General features: G+C 44.0%; 1 protein-coding gene and 1 long non-coding RNA gene across 3 annotated transcripts in view; both read right to left on the reverse strand.

The window, feature by feature from the left end:
- CLTC (clathrin heavy chain) overlaps positions 1–20,008 on the reverse strand; it is a 33,899-nt gene extending 13,891 nt beyond the window's left edge. Inside the window, exons 1-14 of one of the 2 annotated variants that reach the window (XM_056352822.1) lie at positions 19,676–20,008; positions 10,684–10,891; positions 8,307–8,575; positions 7,805–7,966; positions 6,881–6,994; positions 6,340–6,513; positions 5,296–5,493; positions 4,430–4,630; positions 3,681–3,833; positions 3,255–3,377; positions 2,851–2,988; positions 2,562–2,726; positions 2,261–2,441; positions 1,051–1,214 (exon numbers count right to left, since the gene is read on the reverse strand). In XM_056352822.1, coding sequence (XP_056208797.1) covers positions 1,051–1,214; positions 2,261–2,441; positions 2,562–2,726; positions 2,851–2,988; positions 3,255–3,377; positions 3,681–3,833; positions 4,430–4,630; positions 5,296–5,493; positions 6,340–6,513; positions 6,881–6,994; positions 7,805–7,966; positions 8,307–8,575; positions 10,684–10,891; positions 19,676–19,717 — 2,292 coding nt within the window. In that variant the 5' untranslated portion in view covers positions 19,718–20,008. The remainder of the gene's footprint in view (positions 1–1,050; positions 1,215–2,260; positions 2,442–2,561; positions 2,727–2,850; positions 2,989–3,254; positions 3,378–3,680; positions 3,834–4,429; positions 4,631–5,295; positions 5,494–6,339; positions 6,514–6,880; positions 6,995–7,804; positions 7,967–8,306; positions 8,576–10,683; positions 10,892–19,675) is intronic. The other variant, XM_056352831.1, reaches the window with a different exon arrangement.
- Positions 12,785–19,654, reverse strand: LOC130155591 (uncharacterized). Its single transcript, XR_008824116.1, has 3 exons — positions 18,872–19,654; positions 16,883–17,108; positions 12,785–14,490 (listed from the first exon to the last, which is right to left on the reverse strand). It is a non-coding gene; the product is annotated as an uncharacterized LOC130155591 (long non-coding RNA).
- Positions 20,009–20,960: the final 952 nt, after the last annotated feature.

A 20,960-nucleotide genomic window follows, 5' to 3' on the forward strand; every position in this document is an offset into this window, starting at 1 on the left:
AATATAATCCTACGTATAAATTACACTTAAGGACTTTACACAGGGAGGCCTGTACTGGGAGATTTACCTGGTACATGTCCTGCACATTCCAGACATGGAACAGCACAAAAAACAATAGCTTTCATCAGGAATTTGACAGCTTGATAACATATCTTAGGTGGCTTGATCAATTTACATACCTTACACCTCGGTGACACCAGGTCATTTTTATAGTATTCTCATTTGAAGAGTTTTGCCATCTTCAGATATGATCAGCAAAATCTAAGACTATACTATGTAACCAACAAACATGAAGGCAGGAAATGTTCCCAGATAAAGTTTTCCCCTCCCACACTGTTTCTCAGTTATTTCTAGCGTGTTACATTTGTCGATAAGCTCAGCACTAACAACGGACTACAGAATCGGAACTTGGAACACACCCTTTTTTTCCAGTCTTCAGAACTGTTTCAGCAATGCTCTGAATCCCAGCAATAACAGTCAGTTAGCATGTCCTTACACTGACTGGCACATCCTAGCAGCACTAAACTGTGGTTCACCTGGCTGAGACTTCAGTGTGTATGAGTAAGATGGATCAATCATGAACTCTGAAAGCACTTATGGAATTAATTGACAGAATTAATTTGCTGTTTCAGTAGCTGCTCAGTTGAAGCCGATTATACTGTAAATAACCATTAAGTTTTGAACTCATTTGCCATTGTGGTTGTTCTCAATCTTCAAGTTACCCATTTGCTACTTTATAGCTGACATCTGTAACAAGTTCTAGATGAGCTGGTGCTATTATTACAGGTTTAGAGTTCATGCCAGGTCAATCTTGCTAATAGCAGCAAGGAACTGATCTGACAGATTCTCCATTTTTCAGATATTGTTCCAGGCTCAAGTTTTATTAGGAGGTACTGCCAGCATGCTAGACACCTCTGGTTTAAGAGAACAGGTGGACCGTTCAGTGCAAAGGTTAAGTCTTAAGAGCTGCCTCATTTCACTGGTGACACCCACCATGTTTTCTTAGAACCCCAAACAGGCCAAGACAGTCCAGTGCTACCCAAACATTACCTTGAGGAAGTTTTTAACACGTTCAGGGTCATAGCAGTTACTTTCCCTGCAGATTCTTTCCACTTCTTTAATCTGTCCTGTCTTGCATGCAGCCTGAATATACTTGAAGTGCACATCTGGATCCTGGCTGAAGTTCACAATAGAGCCCAGGAAATAAAACAAACCTCGAGGGAAACAGTCAACATGTTATTCTGCTAAACCACTTGAGGTGGATCAGTATTAGCTTTCTAGCAAGCTTCCAAGTTACAATTACATGAAAATTTGACTCCAACTGCTGCCAAAGTTTACGAAGAACTGAAAAAGATTCAAGTGTTGCCATTTTTTTTACAAAACCCATATTGTCCTAGCTGAGTTGAGCCTGTTGTTGTTCCCCATGTACTAGGCAGACTAGCATGTTATAGGCAACTTCGTATCATCATCAATTGCCATAGGTCAGCTTTGTTAAAACATCCAACATGTGCCTTCCACACGCTCCCTAGACAGGAGGCGAGGAAGAGTTTAGAAAACCAAAACTAGTTGTGCCCAAAAGCTACTATCACACCTTTCACTAAACAGTGCAAAAGCTGCTTGCCATGACCAACAGCTAAAGTTCACTTAAAGCTGATGCCATATAATACCCAACTACTTTAGACAAGTGACTGAAGATTCATTTGGGTTTTGGAAAAAACACATATAAGGCTGCCTATGCAAGAAACCTGTCTAGAATAGCATCTTATTCCAATGAACCACTCTCCCAATTCCAAGAGTCCAAGATTATGTTGTGTTCTCAGCCTTTAAAGACGTTTTCTTTAAAGCTTAGCAAGATGCTGTTCAGCCACACATCTGCAGAGGTTTGACCACTGATGTACCACCATGCTGACTAGACAACACACAGGTTGAGAAGTACAAAAGCTAAAGACCCAAAGGCTACACACATTTAAGATGACCATTTTGGACAGAGGAAAAAGGCCAGCAGCTCCTTCAGTTACCTTTTTAAATTGTCCTACAGCTCCAAGCATTTTGGTAGCATTTCAGAAAACCGAAATACGCAACACAATGTTGCACCACCACCATCCTCCATAGGACAACAGGTCAGGTTTCAAGACAGTTTTGAGATCTAGCTACTTAAGTTCAATATGGCTTTCTAAATTTCAGCAGATCCAGTCTTCATACACACATGTATAATGATGAGTACTAGCTCCTTTTGCTAGAGGCAAGAGCACAAACTTACCTTCAAAGCTCTTGAAAGACTCAAACAGCTCAATAAGTGACTGTGTTGACAACTGCTCATGGTATTTTGAAGCTACCTGGACACAGATCTGCAGGTTCTGACGAATATTAGCAGACAACATAGCACGCAGACACTCTAAAGAGTCTTCTACCGATAAGGAACCAAAATAATTCACTAGCCACTGCAAAGACAAATAAGCCATTTTAGACTCAAGTAGAACACTCTACACTCTGAAATCAAATGTTGAAATCAATTATTTATGTCCTGGCTTTTGCTGGATTCAGGATATTTAATCTCATACCTCAGGATTGAGAAGATGAGTGTGAACTACCGCACGCTTGATGTCATACAAGTCTGTGAAATGTTCAAGTGCTCTCTGTAGCAAGCCAGCTTTCTCACACAGCTGAGCTATGTGAGCCCGGTCATAGTGAGTAAACATTTGGTTCCCCAGGATAGCATCTGCAACCTAGAAAGAATAGTGAAATGTTTCATTTAGTACCTGAACACTGTCACTAGCATTTGGTATGCACAATAACGCAGTGGCTGGTCTAGCCATAAACAAGCCTGATCCAGTAACACTGAAAGCATACCTGAGGTGCATGCATGAGGTTCATCTCAAGTAAACGTGTCTGCAGAGGACCTTCTGAGGGACGATTATTCTTCAGTGCATCCAGCAAGAAGGCTGTACATTGCTGAATTAAATTGTATTCCATAAAGACATCCACAATCTGCAAAAAACATTTGAGCTTTTGATTAGAAACTGGAAGCATTTTTAAACAAAGTAACATCAAGTGTAGCTTCCAAAGCTACACTGTTTATTCTCACCGCACTAAGCTGTCATTCAGCATTCTTAAAACTAGGCAAGAAACAGCACTGCCCTGGTACGGTAAATCCAAACTTGCAGTTCAAAATCTTTCTCTGACGGCAAGCATATGTCTCCTCTTACCAGTTTAAGGCCTTGAAGTTAACATTTCATAGCAATAAAGTTATTTACTTGTGTTATGTCTGCAAGAGGCTCTTCATCTTGAACAAGCATTTGTGCAAACTGCTGTCCTTGATCAGGGCTGATTCTCATTACATTCCTCAGCAAAAAAATCCAGTCTGGAGTATATCCAACCTGAAGAGATAATGAAAAGTAATAACTCAGCAAGAGCACACACCTCGTTAAATAAAGAGCTCAGTAGAAGCTACTGTCAGTAGCTTACACAATCCAGTCAGGATTTCCTCATTTGGAAAAGGCTACCTAGGAAAGTACGAAAGGATAAATGCGTGAAGTCTAGCAGTAATTATTCATAACAAAACCTTAGGCCTAAGTAGGTACTACACAGGCTCTCAGACCTCACCACAATTACTCCTAGTTACTTTGGAAGGTATGCTAGTTATTCTTTAACACAGGACAGACACGAGCATCTCCTCTCACCTTCTTAGCATACAAAACAATCTTCTGGACTTGTCCTGTTTCAGCAAAACACTGGATGACTTTGTTTGGAACATTGGCTCTCAGATAGACACTAAGTGCTAGCGTAGGATCTACAGATTTCACAAGGTCTCCCAGCTCCTCCGAGCACTCCAGCTGTTAAAGAGATATACACACAGTCAGTCCACTCAGAGTGCCACACTGAAATGCACTACTACCTCCTTCCTCATTTGTCTTACTTTTGGACTCCTCTTAAAAAAAAAAACCACACACTCAAGGCCCAGCTTGACAGCATTATCCGACTCTTTCAGCAGTGATCTATTGGGCTCTGTTCCTTATGCTGGTCCACACGAGTTAAAGGCATTTATAGAGCTAAAAAACAATTAGGTGATGCATTGTATCAGCATCTTTCTTCAGCTAATTAGAGATATAACCACAGCTCAAAGTGGATGTAAGTCAGTACTCAAAGAAGCCTGAAGTGGTTTGGGAAGGAAAAGCAACAGCTCATAAGCTTTCCATACCAAGCTTATGGTATGGATCACTCTGCTGTAATTTTAAGTAGAACGAGTGAAGCTCTTCAGAGTATTTGATCAATTCTCTTGCAATAATATGGGTCAGTTACAGGTAGAGTGAACAGCCATTGCTCAATGGTTTGATCACACTACCCAACTGAGTTTTCCTGGGGAGGGGGGCTGTCAAGCAGTTATGTCCCTCCCCCTCCAGGGCTCTAAAGGTATCTACCCCAAATTTACCTTATCTTCTTTCAACCATTTTTCCAAGAGCTGTTTGCGTCCCTGCTGAAGCACAGGTCTGCAGAGTTCCAGTGACTCGTACTTATTCAGCTGCCCTTGGTCAAGCAGAATGCCGAAGTATTGGAGTAAAGGGGAAGTCTGTCCCGGCTGAGCTGGAACACTCTGGAACCGGCGTATGGTGTCTGGAGTACGCAGGATTCCCTGCCAGAAACAAGAGATGCGTTTTAGTTTTCTGTTCTGCTGTTGTGGCTTGGCAAGAGTTTCTCCAGGAAGCTGAAGTCAGAAATGCTTGCTACAGCGACATTATGTTTTGCCAACCCAGAGTAAGTCAGAAGCAGTACGGCTGAACACCAGCTCAGACACTGCCTTTGAGACATTTTGACAGAAGATGTGCAATAGTAGCCGAAGAGACTTGTTTCGGTAGCAATGCAGATTTAAGTTCAGCAGACTGTCCTACAGAATTAAGACACCCTTGTCCTTGCAAGCAAGTTCCTCAATCTGAATCTCTTAGTCCGCCCTTTTTATCCTGTTCCCAGGTGCAGCCTCAGCTAGAGGCTGTACTTTCATAGAGCCTTTTTTAATCATTGGAGACGTAAAGATACATGAGAAACATCAAACCTCATAGCCATTACTTCATCATTTATTCTGTTTCCCCTCTGCGGGCTTTACACAAGCTTTACAATCTTCCAGCATACACTCAGTACTCTCAGCACATAACTGAGAAGAACTTGTACACTAAGTACAACATTAGAACAGCAGCAACAACAAGGTTCTGGTCTTGCCACTTCGGAAATTCAGTGAGCTTTCCTGAAGCAAGAAGTTTAAACCAGTGGAGCTCAGTACTGCTCTGAATATCAGTCTATTACCTTTGGGGCATTAGCTGCCACTTTCGCTGCCTCCGAATAGTTCCCTTGTGCAAAAAGTGCATTGAATTTTCTGGCAAAGAGTTCCTCAGCACCTGCCAGGTTGTTGCGGACAGCCATTCGTAAAGCTAGGTCAGGATTCTGCAGCACATTTGTAATATACGGAATAATATTCTCTTCTTCCACACACACTGAGAGCACCTGAATAAATCATCAAGGAAAACTTCTAGTTAGTCCAAATATAAGACGTGACCCAAGGGCTAAGCTAACCTCTAAAAGGAAAGCTATGGCATTCATGGGAAGCTTTTTCATCCCCTGGTAACTGCAGAGTCTTCTTGCCATTTTACTTGAGAATCACACCTCTGGTTAGGAAGAACCTCTACCATCCAATTACTGCATCAAGGCAGACGACTAACAGTAGATTAAACTGAGGCATTTACAGAGGTCAGAAATCCAGGGATGTAAGCATTATCCTTCTCTAACATGTACTCAGTGTCTTCAGGATCCCAGAGGATAAACTAGGAACAAGTCTGCTCTGCATTACCCATGCTCAACAAGCAACAACATCTGAAATTAATTCAGTCTAAATGTTAGCAGACTGGTTTAAACTAGTTAAGTTAGGTGTGTATGGAGATACAGCAGCAAGTTTCCCTGGGCACTCAGAACACTGTCAGACATCAGATGTTCTGAAGAGTTAAAAGTTACTGTAGTTAAGATTTCCATTAGTAAGCGCTCTGCAAGAGGATACAATCTGCCCCCCCAAGAGGTATATTCTAGTTCCATCCTCAACAGCAGGACAGTGTTTAGATCCATTGACAGCCATTACAAAACCCCCAAAATTATGCAACCTGAACCAGAGTTGTAGAAGAAACTATAAGTAATACAAGCTGCCCTCCTGTTCAACTACCCAATACCACCATAACTCTCATTTTATTATTCTGTCTTGTTAATGTCTGGAAACTTTTAGACAGATGCAAATGCTACAATGTATCATTACAGGCCAGTGGGATTAGCTAAACAAGTGGTTTCCAGGCCAAGCTTCCTTACTTGTCCCTTTCTGTTTACTCCAATAATTCCAGCTGTTGCTTCATGCTGTGCAGTAACAAATATGGTCTCTCCACTTATTCTGTTCATGTAGATACAGGTACCAGTTTCCAGGTCATACAAATGAATATAGCCATATTTCGTTATGAGAAATACCACATCGTGCTTGTCGCTGATCTGCAGAACAGGAACAGATTTATCAGATTTGGTACTGGATAAAACAAGTGCATGCTTTTAAGAATCAGAAGACAGCTGTGCCATTTCTATTCTACTATTTCAGTAGAATGATGTTTTAAAAGCCTGAAAGACAGTTAAATATATGTGGATATTTCTTCCATAAATAAGAGCACAACGTCTTTGAATGCTGCTTCAGTCTCCATGTTTACTTTAACACTACTGAAGCAGGAGCAGAAATCACAGCAGCTCAGTGCCAAGCCTCAGGTCAATATATTGACCACCTGGCTTCCAGTGTCCTGTTACAGTGTCACATCCACCAAGAGAAGCTACAGACTTGTTCTTGTGCTCTTGTTTGCAGCTCTCATACCTGCATGGCAACAGGAAAGTCATTTTGTGCTTCAGGAGGAAAGAAGACATCCACTGCTTTCTTTGGAAATGGCTGATTCCCAGTAGGTGGTGTGCCAACTTCAATGATATGCAACTGTGCAATAGATAAGATTAGTCTCTTAGTTCTTGTATTTTATGTAACAATAGACTCAACAATGAAGATACAGCAATTCTTTTGCTGCTAAGTCTTAATCCCAAACTTAGACGAAGATAAGCCAAGTCAGTCTTCCTGAGTATTTTATACTGTGGCTAAGGGTCTGGCATACTGTATTCATGTATCATAGATGAGGGAAACAGTTAAGCATGATCTTCAGTTACCCCTAGCTACTTCAAAGTTTAAGAATTCAGTTAGGTCACTTTATAAGCACTCTTTTGACTTGGTTAACACTCTGCAGAGACAGTTCTGATGAGGTTTCTTTGAATCTAGCTTTGGTTTTACTTTGTTTTAGCTGTCATAAAGTAGCTCACATAATTCCAGCGCTAGTATTAGACTACTAGTTAGCCTTGTAACACTTAAGTGTTTCATTTTCATCCAGTAATTTGGAAGTAAATTAAGCCTGATACTGGGGATGAGCATTGAAGAAAGATTACAACAGCTTTCCCCTTAAGCTTAGCCTGTGAAGCTGAGAGTCACATGTTTCAGGCAGCTAATTAGGCTAGTCATGACATGCCACCTCACTTCATGACTTGAAACAGACTCCTACTACATCAGGTAGTCCCTGCTGTGAAGCTCTGTATGCCCCAATTTTCATATACATTAGTTATATAGCATCCAGACTGACACATAGTCCTTTTTTTATTTTTTCCTAAAGGCAACTTTGTGCATTAAACCACTTGTTTTTCTGGAAGCAGATAACCAGAGTGAGTCATTAAAGATTACAGAATACTTAGAACCAAGTCTTACCTTACCCCCAGCTTGCCCTCTTACTGCAAAACAGAAGAGAGTGGATTCTTCAGCATTTCCTTCCATCTTGAACTGTGCAAAGCTAGCTGCATGTCCCTCAATTGGTTGTGATACTTTTCTATCTACAGAATATAGCTGCATTGCTCCCACAACACGATTTTGCTAGGTAAGACAGAACAAGAGTCAGAAGTAACAGGCACTCATTCCGTAATCTAATTTAAGTTAGTGTCAGTAAATATGTTGTCATATGAATCTGAAGCACCACACCATGCTTTCCCCTTACAAAGGCATCACATCAGACTTCTAACCTTGTACTATTGTTTGTACCATTACTGTAAGATTTTCAGTCACGCTTAAGTTTGTTACTTAAATATCAAGGCAACCATTTACATTCCCAACAATGTTTTAGGAAAAAACACACACACCAGTCCCGCTCCTATAGAAGGAGGAAACTACAGAAGCCCTGGGCTTCCCATAGCAGGCCTTCCTAGTAGTAAAGTACCTGTGCAGATATGCCAGTTAGCAGTAGCCATTTCTGCTTAGCATCAGTACGGTAGTTGATGATCTGGCAGCCAGCAAGACTAGAATGGCGATCAAACATTTTCACGGGCTGCGATTCCCCCTCCATACTCCAATGGTAGACTGCATTATCTGTTACAAGGGCGACAGTATTCAGAGAGATCCACTTCCAGAAGGTGACATCATCTGTCATTGTATGAGCCTTCATTTTGCTCTTCATTTCAATATTGAATATTTGAAGCGTCTTCCCAGCTAGAAAACACAACAGAGCCACGTTACAGTTTCCACTTGTTACTTCAAGCACTGGTTAAAAGTAGAAGAGCTGGACTGTGACATTAACCCTCACAACATCCTTCAAGAAAATCCTTTTATATACTGACAGTATCTTCAGCATCCAGCTATTACTTTTAACCAGGCTACACTCCTAGGGCTAATTTTACCAGTTTGCCACCACCCAGCAATCAAACAGATGTGAAAAACAACTTGGTAGGAGGCAAGCTTTAGCTACACAAACAAGTTGTTTGATACTTCATGTACATCAAAACTAGGTTACAATAATGCTGAGTGTCCTGAAAGTTGAGGAGAGCTATGCCAGTGTCATTAAAAACTATGCCCACATCTGTTTTAAGTACAAAAAAGCGCACAACATGGAACAGTCAAGTTGGCAGAGGGCTTTCGTAATTCAGACACAGTAACCAAAACCCTTAGGTTGCACTAATGGGATACACAGCTACTGGCTGCAAACCAGACTAACAGAAACCGGGCAAGGAAAGGAACCTAGTGACCAACACAAGCTCTAGAAGGCAAGAGGAAAAGTTCTGCAAATTACATAGAATGGTGCATACATACATCCTGAACAGCCACCTGCAGTCATTTCTACCAGATTTTACAATGCAGTGGCACGCAAGGAATTATTTCTTGCTGTTGAGAAGATAAGGAAGGTTCTGACCAACTTCTAGTTTTAGGAGACAGCTATTTCAACACATGCTAGTGTAGCCCAAGAGGAATATAAAAGATCTCATGAAACCAGGCACAGAACAGGTCAGAATAACTGTTACAGTTACTAACTGTAACTCAGCTTGATAAAATCAGTGCCAGATGGGCAAGTGCCTTCACTCATAGAGGATGAGTTTAGTTAGAAGCCCCCATTAGTTCAGCTATTGGCGCAAGATGCAGAGTCAGGAGTTTCTCCAGAGATGGAGCAGACCGTTTAACACTGTGTTACACAGGCTACTGTGTTTGTTTCCATATCTAGTGCAGCTGGAGCTTTAGAGTCAAAGGAGATGACATCCAGGTAAGATGCTATGTAAAGCATATTAAGAGGCAAAAATCTAGGCTTCATTCAAAAGGGTCAGTTCTGTTTATAAAAAGCTTGATACCAAGATCCCAATAGTTTAAGCACGCATCAAGTTCTTGAGTGGATTAGTTTTCTGAATTTTAAGGATTCCCTTGTTTGGGAGGGCATGAAAACCCTCTGAATTTTAGGATTTCAGTTGCTTAAACTCCACTGTTCAGCCATGTGCACCATAGATTTGAGCCATTTTATTCTGCTTCTTTTCATAAAACACAACAGGAACTAGTACAGTCAATTAAAGTAACTCACCGTCTGCACACACAAGAAAGCATTAAAGTTGTGACAAAACAGCAGCACAGTATTAAAGTCAAACTTAGATCTAACATTGAATACATATAAACCTTTCCATTCGCAAGACATGCATTTCTACAGCACCAGTATTTAAGTCTTTTTGGGGTGAGAGATCAACACTTCTGGAGACTCCAGAGGAATGCTTGTTCTCTCTATCACCAGAGATACCAAGTTAGCTGACCTTGTGCTTTATTCACCACACGAGTCTTTCCTGCATAGTTTTACTCTTCTTATCACTGACTGATACAAGAAACATGCACAAACTGGGGCACCGGCCTCTTCCAGCAAGGCCAGACTAAGGCCTTCAGGAATATTTCCCTTCCTCCCCAGTCTTAAGTGTTCCTCTCTGGAAAGAGAGGCTTAGTTGACAGCCCTTATACACTTTAGGAGATCAGGTCTCACTTCCCTCTAACATGACTCCAGAAGTATCTCAAAAGCCTGCACTTTCCTCCCAGCTCTCCCACTCAGAAGCTGTAAGCATTCTGACTGAAACCTCATTCTAATGACCAGCAAATGGCAGGTTGCCCCAGCTGAAGCTTACTGCCCAGATACCTTCAGAAGAACTGAAAATGCATTAAACTTAAGCTCCCATTAAGCTGTGGAAGACTGGTAAGGGATCCTCCCACATAAACTGCCTGAGAGACTTCAGTCATAAACTAGTCTTACAGAAAGCTCTCCATCCACTTCAAACATTTCTTTATCAGGGCTTCCATACCTTTTAATGCAATGACTTTACTGGCAGGGTTCATGATAGCACTGTCAGCTGAAATTGGTCTTCGAATAGGGTTGCTGGGGTCATTCATGTCAATGATCACCACTTGAGCCTGTTCTCCTACTTTCTCTCTTATGCAGATGAATTTGTCAGACTCCATCGTCAGAGTGCTGAAGCCAATGTTTGCTGGGTTGATGCCCAGATTTTGGAGCTGAAAGAGAAAAAAGGTTTAGCATTAAGTTACACCTCAGTAGTAGACACGAGCTTTTTTGAAAGGTACTAGGCTTCACACATCTTTGTGACAATACAACCGCACTACCCTAAAATGATATGGCACACAAATTCTTGCCACCTTCAATGGAGCCCAGCAAGCTTTCTGAAGAAGCCCAGTGTCACTCAAGTGCTGGGCACCTTGTCTTCAAGGTCCATTCACAACTTACAGTTTTGAGAACTCTACTTTTGAGCCCCTCAAATGGTTTAAGGCACGCTGAACTTGCTGGCTACTGGTAGCCGTGCCAGAGTTGCAGCTTCAGCACTCACTCTCACCAGCTTTGCTTTCAGAGCTCCAACTTATTTCATTGAGCTTGACAGCTATCACTATTTCAAGCTTAACATCACATGTGAGGCATCTGAGCTTTATCCTCATAGAGTTAAAAAAAGCTACCTGTCTAGCAATTAGCCTAGTCCTGTCTAGCAGCAAGTCTGTATTACCACCCAGGAGGCAGAGCTAACGCATACGAGATGGACATGATTGAAATCAGAAATGGCTCATCCACAGCCATACTTGACACAGAAGATTATTGATAAACCACCTCCTTTCCTGCTGAGGCACAGCCTGCTTCTGTAAGACTTTAAATGCATACCTTATAATTATAGCTGTAGTATGGCATGCAACAAAACAGCTCAGTCAATGCCACTTCATGGTGTTTGCAACAGGCTAATGTATTAGGGTGTTAGTAGTGAAACAAAGCTTATTCCATTTTTAACAGTGGAAATGCAGAATGGTTAGTTCACCTCACATACAAATACCCAGCTTGTGGGTCGATATACCTTAAAAACACAACATCAGTCTTCTACCATTATAGGAGTTACCACTTCTGGTATTTCTGATATCTTTCTTTCTGGGAGACTGTTTAAACTTCAAGCTCAAGGTCTCCCACAAAGGGCTAGACCTCCAAAGCCATTTTAGTATTATTGTACTAGTTTGAAGCAAAACACTAAGCTCTTATCAGCTGTGTTCTGTACAAGCTCCGAGATGACCATGCCTCTGCTGCTTTGTTCCTGCCTACTTGCAGCTTCTGATAAAGAGGGTGTTTTACTACACTTCCCCTTTTGCCCCAGCCTTCAGACAGCACATGCAAAGGAACAAGTAGCATCTAAGATATGGCACACCAACTTAACAGAAGCAGCTTCACAAAAGGCACTTCAGTGGATGATTTATACCATCCAGTGAATCAAGACAGCCAGATCTTGGGGCAGCTTAAGGTTGAGACTCAAAAGCAAGTCAGTTTTAGCTCCTCAGGTCTGCTTGAAGGGAGAACTGGAAGAAGATTCAGCCTTTGGGCATGGTTCTCTGGTCACTCTGCATTTAAGTCCTTTGTCCTAAAGTATGCTATTTCATAGCAGTTACCTTGCTCTTTCAAGAGAGGACTTCACGATTTGAAGCTCTTCTGTCAGGTTCGAATACTACCAAAAAAATGTTCGGGCTCTTCAAGGGCTCATTTCAGAACTAGTTTACAGAGAGCTAACACTGATTTTTTTGGTAAATTTAAGGTCAACACAGCTTTTCTTCTTCAAGAGATTTTAAGAGAGAAAAGGCTGTAAGCAGGACAGATTTAAATGTAATTCCTGATCCAGACAGCAAGCTGGTTACCTGACTGACTAGCTGAAGCCATTCTTCCAAGGCAGAAAACCAACACTTCCTGCAACTTAACACAGTGAATAGTTTTGTTCAAACACAGCTCCCTTCACATCCATCCCCCTGACAGTAAAGTCAGGAAATTTTCATGTGAAAGACAAGTGTTTTATCAGCTTTCACATGACAAAACTGTTTTGATGCTACAGCTATTAAAAAATAAAATATATTTTTTTTAAAAATCCAACTACTTCCTTGACAGGTCAGAACTCTTAACTCAAATTTAATTGAGTATTTGAGGTCCAGTATCACAGAACCTGACCACACATTCTTCAGCAACACTGATTCACTTACAATATTTCAGATTTAAGCTCAAACCTTCCTTTCACACCTTTATTTGGATAGTGTTCTCTAGGCCTGGGACTCCATACATCAGTTAGGCAGGTGTATATGCAACCCAGTCACACCCCTGCAGGCAGAGAAGGCTTGAAGATGGAAGAGTTTCATCTGGTAGAGCTGAGAGACTTACTCCAGATTACTCCAGGAAATGTGGCATTTCCTTTTGATAGGCCTGCAAGCTTGACAGGTGCAGAGTCATTTATCAAGCACTCAATTTCCTTGTTAATTTGGTAGAGAAGCACAGTTTCAGAGGGCCAAGTACTCCACCTGGCAGTTAACTCACAGCACTATACTCAAACAAACGTTGTTGACAGAACAAATCAAAAGCAGCAAGGTCTAGCAGATGGCAGACCTCTTAGGGAGGTCTAGGCATAACCACTGAATCAAAGTTGCTTAGGTATTGCAAGACAGATTTATCTCAAACACGACCAGACTGCCATCTGTTAGGTGTCACATCCGAGGTATCCAACCTTGGTTCGTAGCAGAATACGTGGCCCTTTCTAAACTTAAGACCATTTCCAAACGTCGAGTATTTCTTTGAAAAGATTTAGTGAACTGGCACTGGAGCTCTGAAGAAAGCCTGGGGAAGTTTTCTGATGGAGGCATGACCGTTACTGAGGTCTTTAAGTAAACAAGCTTTCTTCTAACATTTCATCTTCTAATCTCAACAGCCCCAAGCATACGAACTAAGCCTGCTTCGAGCCCGAGACAGGAAGCTGACTGTGACAATCTCTGCATTTGATTACACAAGAGCATCACCAGCCAGGAGTGGCACTTGCTTTGCTCAGCTGGCAAAGCTAACAGGAACTTTTCTTGCCTGCACTCAGACCTACTATACAGAACTTTTGAGAGTATAGATCAGTCCCTGGAGTATGGGTTATTTTCTTCCCCAAACAGGCTAAAGTTCAGGTGAGTAAGGCAGGAGTGTTTATAAAGCTAAGCAAAGTAAACAGAGACTAAGATTACTATTAGGAAACATGACAGGAGGTATTTCTCTGATGGCTTTTATTATGAAAACCTCAATACTATTCCACACACAAACCCCTGAGTTTGCAATACAACTGAGAGTACAGAGGTTTATGGCAGATTTTCTATCCCTTCTCCACTTACCACAGTGAAAAAAACCCCAGATGTTTAATATTGCACTCACTTAGGTTCACCAATTCACAAACAAGTTTAGAAGATTGAAAAAAAAAGAGGAAATGTTAGATACTCCTACATTATACTACAAAAAACACTTCCTTGGCTTTCAAGCAGATATGAAAGCAGAACTTGCTAGCTGTGCTTGGGCAACCAATTTACAGTTCAAATTATTTTATACCACCATTTGTTGGAAAGTTCAGTTACACTGGTCTCCCGGAAGCACGCTGAGAAGAAAGCGTTCTGTCAAGTAGCTGCTCCATTACAGCAGAACCATGAAACAGGTTGCCAGAGACAGCAGCAGCTCTTCTGTTCAGCAGAGATGTCACCATGAAGGAGCCTCATCTAACCCAAAATTGGATACTTCAGTCAACTGCAGGCTGTACTGAACCATCGAATTCTGTGATGGCATTTATCTGAACAGCATCGAGACATGAATCATTATAACACAGCAAGTGAAAAGTCTGACTAGCAAAATTATTTTTTCACTGGAAGATAATTCAAGTATGTTCTTGGTAACTTACCCAGCAACATTGTCACGTTACATGCACGTTTGACATCAAACTGAATGGTAAAATTGCTGACCAGAGTCTCTTTGTTGACCCCTTCCTGGAACATTCGCTTTCTTGTGACAGTTTGCTTAGCTGTCAAATAATTTCTCCTTGCCTACAAGGAAGGGCGCGGAACTGCTGAGTATGCATTTCACCTCAACTCTCACTCAACAGGATATAACCACTGTTCTTGTAGCCACAAGCAGCTGCTTAGTCTCTGCCCAGAGACTCCTTATCTACATGCAGCTAGAAATCATGTAGCTGGAAAATGCCAGCTAACAAAAAAACTCCCAGTCTTTTCAGAAGCACAGAGCTCTTTGACGTGCAGTTGAGTCACATTAGCTCTATTGCAAGGCCATGCTTTAGTAGGCTTTGATTGAACAAGGTGAACATCAGGCTACATTTCAACCACTTATTTAGTTCCATACATTAAAAAAGGCAAAGCAAACTTCAATCGCACAGAAAAGTTTTATCTGTGCCGATCTGTCAGAATTACTGACTGCAGCTCTGTAACACCAGAGTCCTGACACCAGTCAATGGCTCCAAAGTACTTCAAGCCTACCAGTGCAAGGTAAGAGCTAGTTTGTGACAGGCTAGGAAGTTACACTGTCATCAGATAAGAGACCTCTGTAACATTCAAGAGCTCTATTTCTATATCCTTCCTATTTTCTGCCTCACCCTCAACAGGCCGAGGTAGCCATCCGGTGTCAGCAGCCACAGGCATGCTGTGTGACTTCTTCAGTTACAAGCCACTGCTGAGACTTACCACTGAAACCCGAGTTCAGAACCAATGGCTGCCATTATTTCTCTTTGGTTAAGCACCACAGCCCCAGCACCAAGCACTGATGTGTACCACCACCAAGACAAGCAGGCCTGTTGACTTCAGTTATCTGCTGCGAGGGATGTGCCAAGAAGAATAGCTTATAAACTGCTTAACCAAGTGTTCCTATCCAATTAGTTCATACACACACGCGCGCACTCCTCAAGACACTTTGATTCCTCACAGCATCCTTTGTTACAGATTTTCCCTCTGTAAGAATGCTCCAAACTCACCAGCTTTAGGAATTCAGATTCACTAAAAAGGAGAGAGCAAGAATGCCACCAAAACAGCATTAGGCACAGCAGTCCTCCAATTCCTAACATTAAAAAAAACCCCAAAAAAATCCAAATCAAAAAACTGTATCAAACTCATGCTGTTACAGCAGAGATTTAGTGTTCTAGGATATATTCAACTGTCTCACTGCCAGCACAATACCTGGAAGCATTTTGTTGTTCATCATTGTTAGACTGAAGTAGTAGACGTGTAAGTTTTATTATATGATGCCTTGGCTGTGCAGTTTTATTCAGTTAGCTCTTTGGCATAGCTAGCTATGATTCTGAGAGCCATCCATCTAGCCACCACGCTAGAATATCATAGCCACTATTCAGGTTTGCTCCACTAATGACCAACAGATACAAAACCCCCTTTCCTAGTTTAAAAGGAGTAGTTCTGTGTCAGTAGCAAGTGCATAGCCTCAGCTGACAGTTTTCTGAACTGTCTAGACAAGTCTACACAGTAATTTAACTTTTTAAATATATCTAGGTTCAGAAGAGTATTTATTAATGCCAGTCACAGCAGCGTGCCTGGTCCAAGTTCAATTTTCATCTGTTTCAGGGTAGTGTGGCTACATTAATTGGCAATTGCAGTTCATCACCTGCTAACTAACCTTCTCACTCATCAACTTGTAATCCTAGAAAAGCTCCACACACCTAGCACAGCGATCAGTTGTGTTTTACTTTCACCCTCAAGTAAAAATTCCAGGGGCACCAGCCTATGGAATCCCTAAAACCTAGACACAAATAACCAGATTTGCATTCATTCAGCACACTGAACTCTGATCTCCCACTACATGCCCACTGGATCATTTCCTCGTGCCCACTTAAAAAAAAAAAAAAAAAGGAGCACTATAAAGTTTTATAACATCAGTCTGGTAGTTTTGATAGCACAGGAATCAAGTTTCTCCTTGGAACTTCCCAAGGAAAATGTTTCTCTACAGTGTGTTGTTGATGTTCTTTTGTGGCAAGGCAGGCATCTACAATAGACAATACACAGATAACATCCTACATACTTGCAGCTACTGAGATTTCAGAGCTATGCAGTGGGACTCAAACAAAACCCAAAGTCTGTCTACACATTTTGGTTTTAGACTTCACTTAGTAACTATCCAGACAGCTTACTTAACCCTAGTAAGTTAACTAGTTGCCACACCTTACTTACCCAAACTAGATCTTTACGTCAAATTGCAGGTACAAAGCATGCTGTACTGTGTACCCAAGAGGTAACACATTCAGAAGTGCAACAGCGCAGGGCTTCCGGAGCCTGTAACTTTTCACTCCCATATGGCACAGCCACCACGCTGACAGCAACGGATCACGCCAGCGTGCCTCAAGGAGTACAACCAGGTTGGAGCTTTGTCAGAAAATGGTCATGTAACTGTCTATACCTGCAGTAGTGGATCCAGGGAGAACCAGTATCATACTACAGGTATTGCTGACTGTACAGGTATTGCTGACTGCCAGTCTTCTATATTAATTAAACACAAATTTCAATAATTATCTCACAAGAACATTCTCATTCACATCCATCACCTGCCTTTTTATGAATAAGGCTCCAGCTGAGTACCTTGTCTTTTGTTAGGCATCAGCTACAAACTTACAAGTGTTGCACAACACCTGTACAACAAGTTTCCTAGACAAAGTAGGTCAGGCACAGTTCAAGAAATTGTATTGAGTCCACCAGGACCTCCTATGAAATGCTTAGAATATGCTAAAGTGCTTCTGGATAGCAAGAACGTAGCAATATCAATTTATCCGCTCTCAAAATTTACTCCAACAGCAAGTCAGAAGCTTAAGCATGAAAACAGTACCTCTGAGAATTAAGAGTTCCTTGAATTTTTTTCAATGAAACAGAATGAGGAAGTTCAGTAGGTACAGCAAACTGAAGCATTATGGCCAAGAGCCACGTATACGCAGGCTCAAAGGCTGGACACCCAGCCTCACAGAACACCAGCTCACATATGCAGTTGTAAACGATATTGGTTAAGCCAGTGCTTTACATTAAATAAGAAAGAGGGGGGGGGAATGCAAATAAACAGATAAATCAGTATTTCGTCAGAACAGTTGTGTTCTGCAATAGAGCTGGTCTGAAACCTATCAGGACTTCTGGAGTGAAGCAGATAGTTTCATTACGTAATAGTACTCATGTCATTAGAGAGCTGGTAGCGGGTCACATGCAAGGTTTGTATCTTAAATAATGTATCATAGATGCATTTCCACAATACTTTATTAAGAACTAAACTACCCAGAGGGATGAGTTTCACCAGAGTACACAAAACCTTCTCAACACCTGGTTCCAGGCTATGCCACTATCAGGAGAGAACACTTGCTCAGAGCTGAAGCTCTGGCCAGCTTGTGAGATTCTCCAGTCAGTGCTGCTTGCTGAAGAAAAGCCCAGGGCTAAACCCAAGCTATGAGTTCTGGCCTGGTTTTAAACTGATTTTGAAGTGAAATTGTCCAATGCTCAACAGTTAACTAGCTAAATAAAAGCCAATCATGGCAGCATTTTTTAAATCTAAAAATAATACTATGGACAGCAATTTGCACAGCAAAGTAAGGATTTTGCAACTGTTCTTCTAACAAGGTGTCAATAAATTAGTTTCTTTCCATTTAGGCTAGAAAAAAGCCACTACAAATCATGCAAATCCATCACTATGTTAGCGCCTACCACGGCCCCAGTTAGCTAAGCACAAACTACACACAGACACTGACATCGCCAGGAAAGAGGGCTACAGACAGGTTGCCAAAAGCCCCTGCCTAGGTATGCCAATGTCATTTTTACTATATAATTTCTGCTCAAAAACCCCCAAACGCTCCTCAGCAGCAGAGTCAAGCTTGATAGCATCACAACTACAGCAACTGTGGATGAGAAGCATGGCTTACAGTACTTCGCCCTATAGCCTGGTCAGGTAGGAAGCGCACGTTGCACAACTGTATCACGGCTTCCCACACCCCTCCCTGCATGCCAGCTGCCCCGATGGGCAGGAGAGCTGCACGCTGATTTGAGAAGGTAACCTCGCATTCCTGCAACGGAGGCATTTTATAGAGTTTGTTACTAGTGCCTTCGGGAGGCCACGTTAAAAAAAAACCTGAAGGCCGTTACTTGGAAATAATCTATCAGCACGTCGTTACGGTTTAATGAGACGCAAACCTGTAATTGTTAGAGACCAGCAGCCCTGGCACTGGGGTGCCCGCACTGCCACAGCCGTACTGCAGGGAAGCCCGCAGCAGCTTTCACCTTCCACTGCAATACGTGGTTTCTCTTCGCAGAAGATGACATTACGAGTCAGAACACCAGGAAAACGGTTTAGAACGTCCTTACAAGTCTTAGCCTCGTTAAAAAAAAATAAAATTAAGGGATACACGGGGTCAGCTCGGCCACCTCGTTCACGTGCCCCCCGGCAGACCTGCTACAGGAAGCTTTCCCCACTCTTTTTCCTGCAGCCGGCCCCTCTCCTCGGTGGCGAAGAGGAACCACCCGCACTCTCCCTCCCCGTGCCGCACCGCCCAGCCAGTGCTAGCGTGGGCACGGCGCCAGCCTCGCCTACACCGCGGGACGGCACCGCTCCGCCGCCGGGAGGGCGAGCCCAGCACCGGGCAAGGGCGGGATGCCCGGCCCCGAGGCCCCTCACCGCCCTCCCCCAGGCCTGGCAGGGCCCCGCGGCGCCCCAGCCCTTCCCCCGGCGCCCCGGGCCCGCAGGCAGGCGGCGGGCGCGCTGGAAGGTGCCCTTCGGGGCGGCACGGCGGCAGCGCCGGCAAGGCCTGCGGGGAGGCGGGCAGCCCGCCCCGGAGGGGCCTGGGCCACCCCACGAGCCGCGGGGAGGGAGCGCGAGCAGGCCCGGGGGCCCTCGCCCGGACACGGGCCCCAGGCAGCTCCTCCCGCCTGAGGGAGCGGCCCGCCCGCCCCAGCGCCCGCCCGCCCCGGCCCGGCCCCCACCGGCCCCTCGGCGCCCACCTGGAGGTGCTCCTGGAAGCGAATCGGCAGGATCTGGGCCATGGTGGCGGCGGGCTGAGGCTCCAGTCCGAGGCCGGACCGGAGTCGCACCTCAGCGGGGTCCGGGCGGAGAGGGGAAGCGGGACCGCAATGGCGGACCGGGCCAGCGAGCGGGGAGAGCCGCGGCGATCCGGAAGCTGCCCCCGCCGGCGGAAGGATACCGCCACGGAAGGAAGAAGCCTACCCTCACCTGCCGGGACCAGTCTTAACTGCGCCGGCCGGGCGGAAGGATCCCGGCGAGCGGCGTGGCTCACCCGCCGCGGGACCAATGGGAGCAGCGCAGGGATCCGCCACGGGAAGGGACTATTTCGAGACCCATCACTCCTCCCTCCCCGGCCTTTTTTTTTGCCACATCATGCGACCGAGGTGAGGCGGCGTCACTTCCGTTCCGCGCCCGGCGCCGCTGCGCGTCACGTGCAGGGGGCCGAGCGGCCGGGCAAGGTGACTCGGGCGGCGGCGGGGCCCGGGCGCGGACGGACGGGGTCGGGGAGCGCCCCCCCCCCCGGCTGAGGGACCGGCCCCGCGCCTCGGCCGGCAGGGAGGGCAGGTTCTTGCTGTGCACTAACACATCCCAATTAAAATGAAAACAACACAACCCAAAGCACCACAAGCTGGTACCGACCGTCCTCCGTCACCGAAGTCCCGGGCCGCAACCCCCCAGAGGCTCCGGGGGGGGTGCCGAGGGCTCTTCCCCCCCCCCCCCCCCCCCCGCGTTGGTAAGTACAGGGACAGAATGAAACTTCACATTTCTTTCGAGATTTATTAACTGACAATGTAACTCCGGCCCATAAAAACAGGTGAACTTAACCCTTCTGCCCCCCTCACCGCGCTTCTATGTGCGGTAAGGCTCTCTTGCCTTATTTTGCAATCTCACAGTTATTTCCTCAGAACGTTTTTGTTTTGTCTTGAATTCACAATTTAAAAACCTCTGAACACAGCCCCGAACCACAGCACGGGGGGGGGGGGAAAACCCTCCCTCCTTGCTACTAAGACAGTTTTTTAAAAAATTAGTAAGGGAGCATTAGGATGTGCCAAGATACATAGCCAGGAGCAAGAGTGGGCATTCCAGCTGCTCATCTCAGACCTAGTCTGTGGTGCAGATGCCATCTGGCTTGCAAGTGGCTATGACATTGCAAATATAAATCAAAGTAAAAGCAAAATTCAGATTACAGGTTTAGTCAGGAAAGCGCTGGCTTCTCCAAAGTAGGGCCTGAGCAACAGCGCACGCAATCACAACGCTTTTCCA

Source organism: Falco biarmicus, chromosome 1 (assembly GCF_023638135.1).
Source record: "Falco biarmicus isolate bFalBia1 chromosome 1, bFalBia1.pri, whole genome shotgun sequence".
NCBI lineage: Eukaryota > Metazoa > Chordata > Aves > Falconiformes > Falconidae > Falco > Falco biarmicus.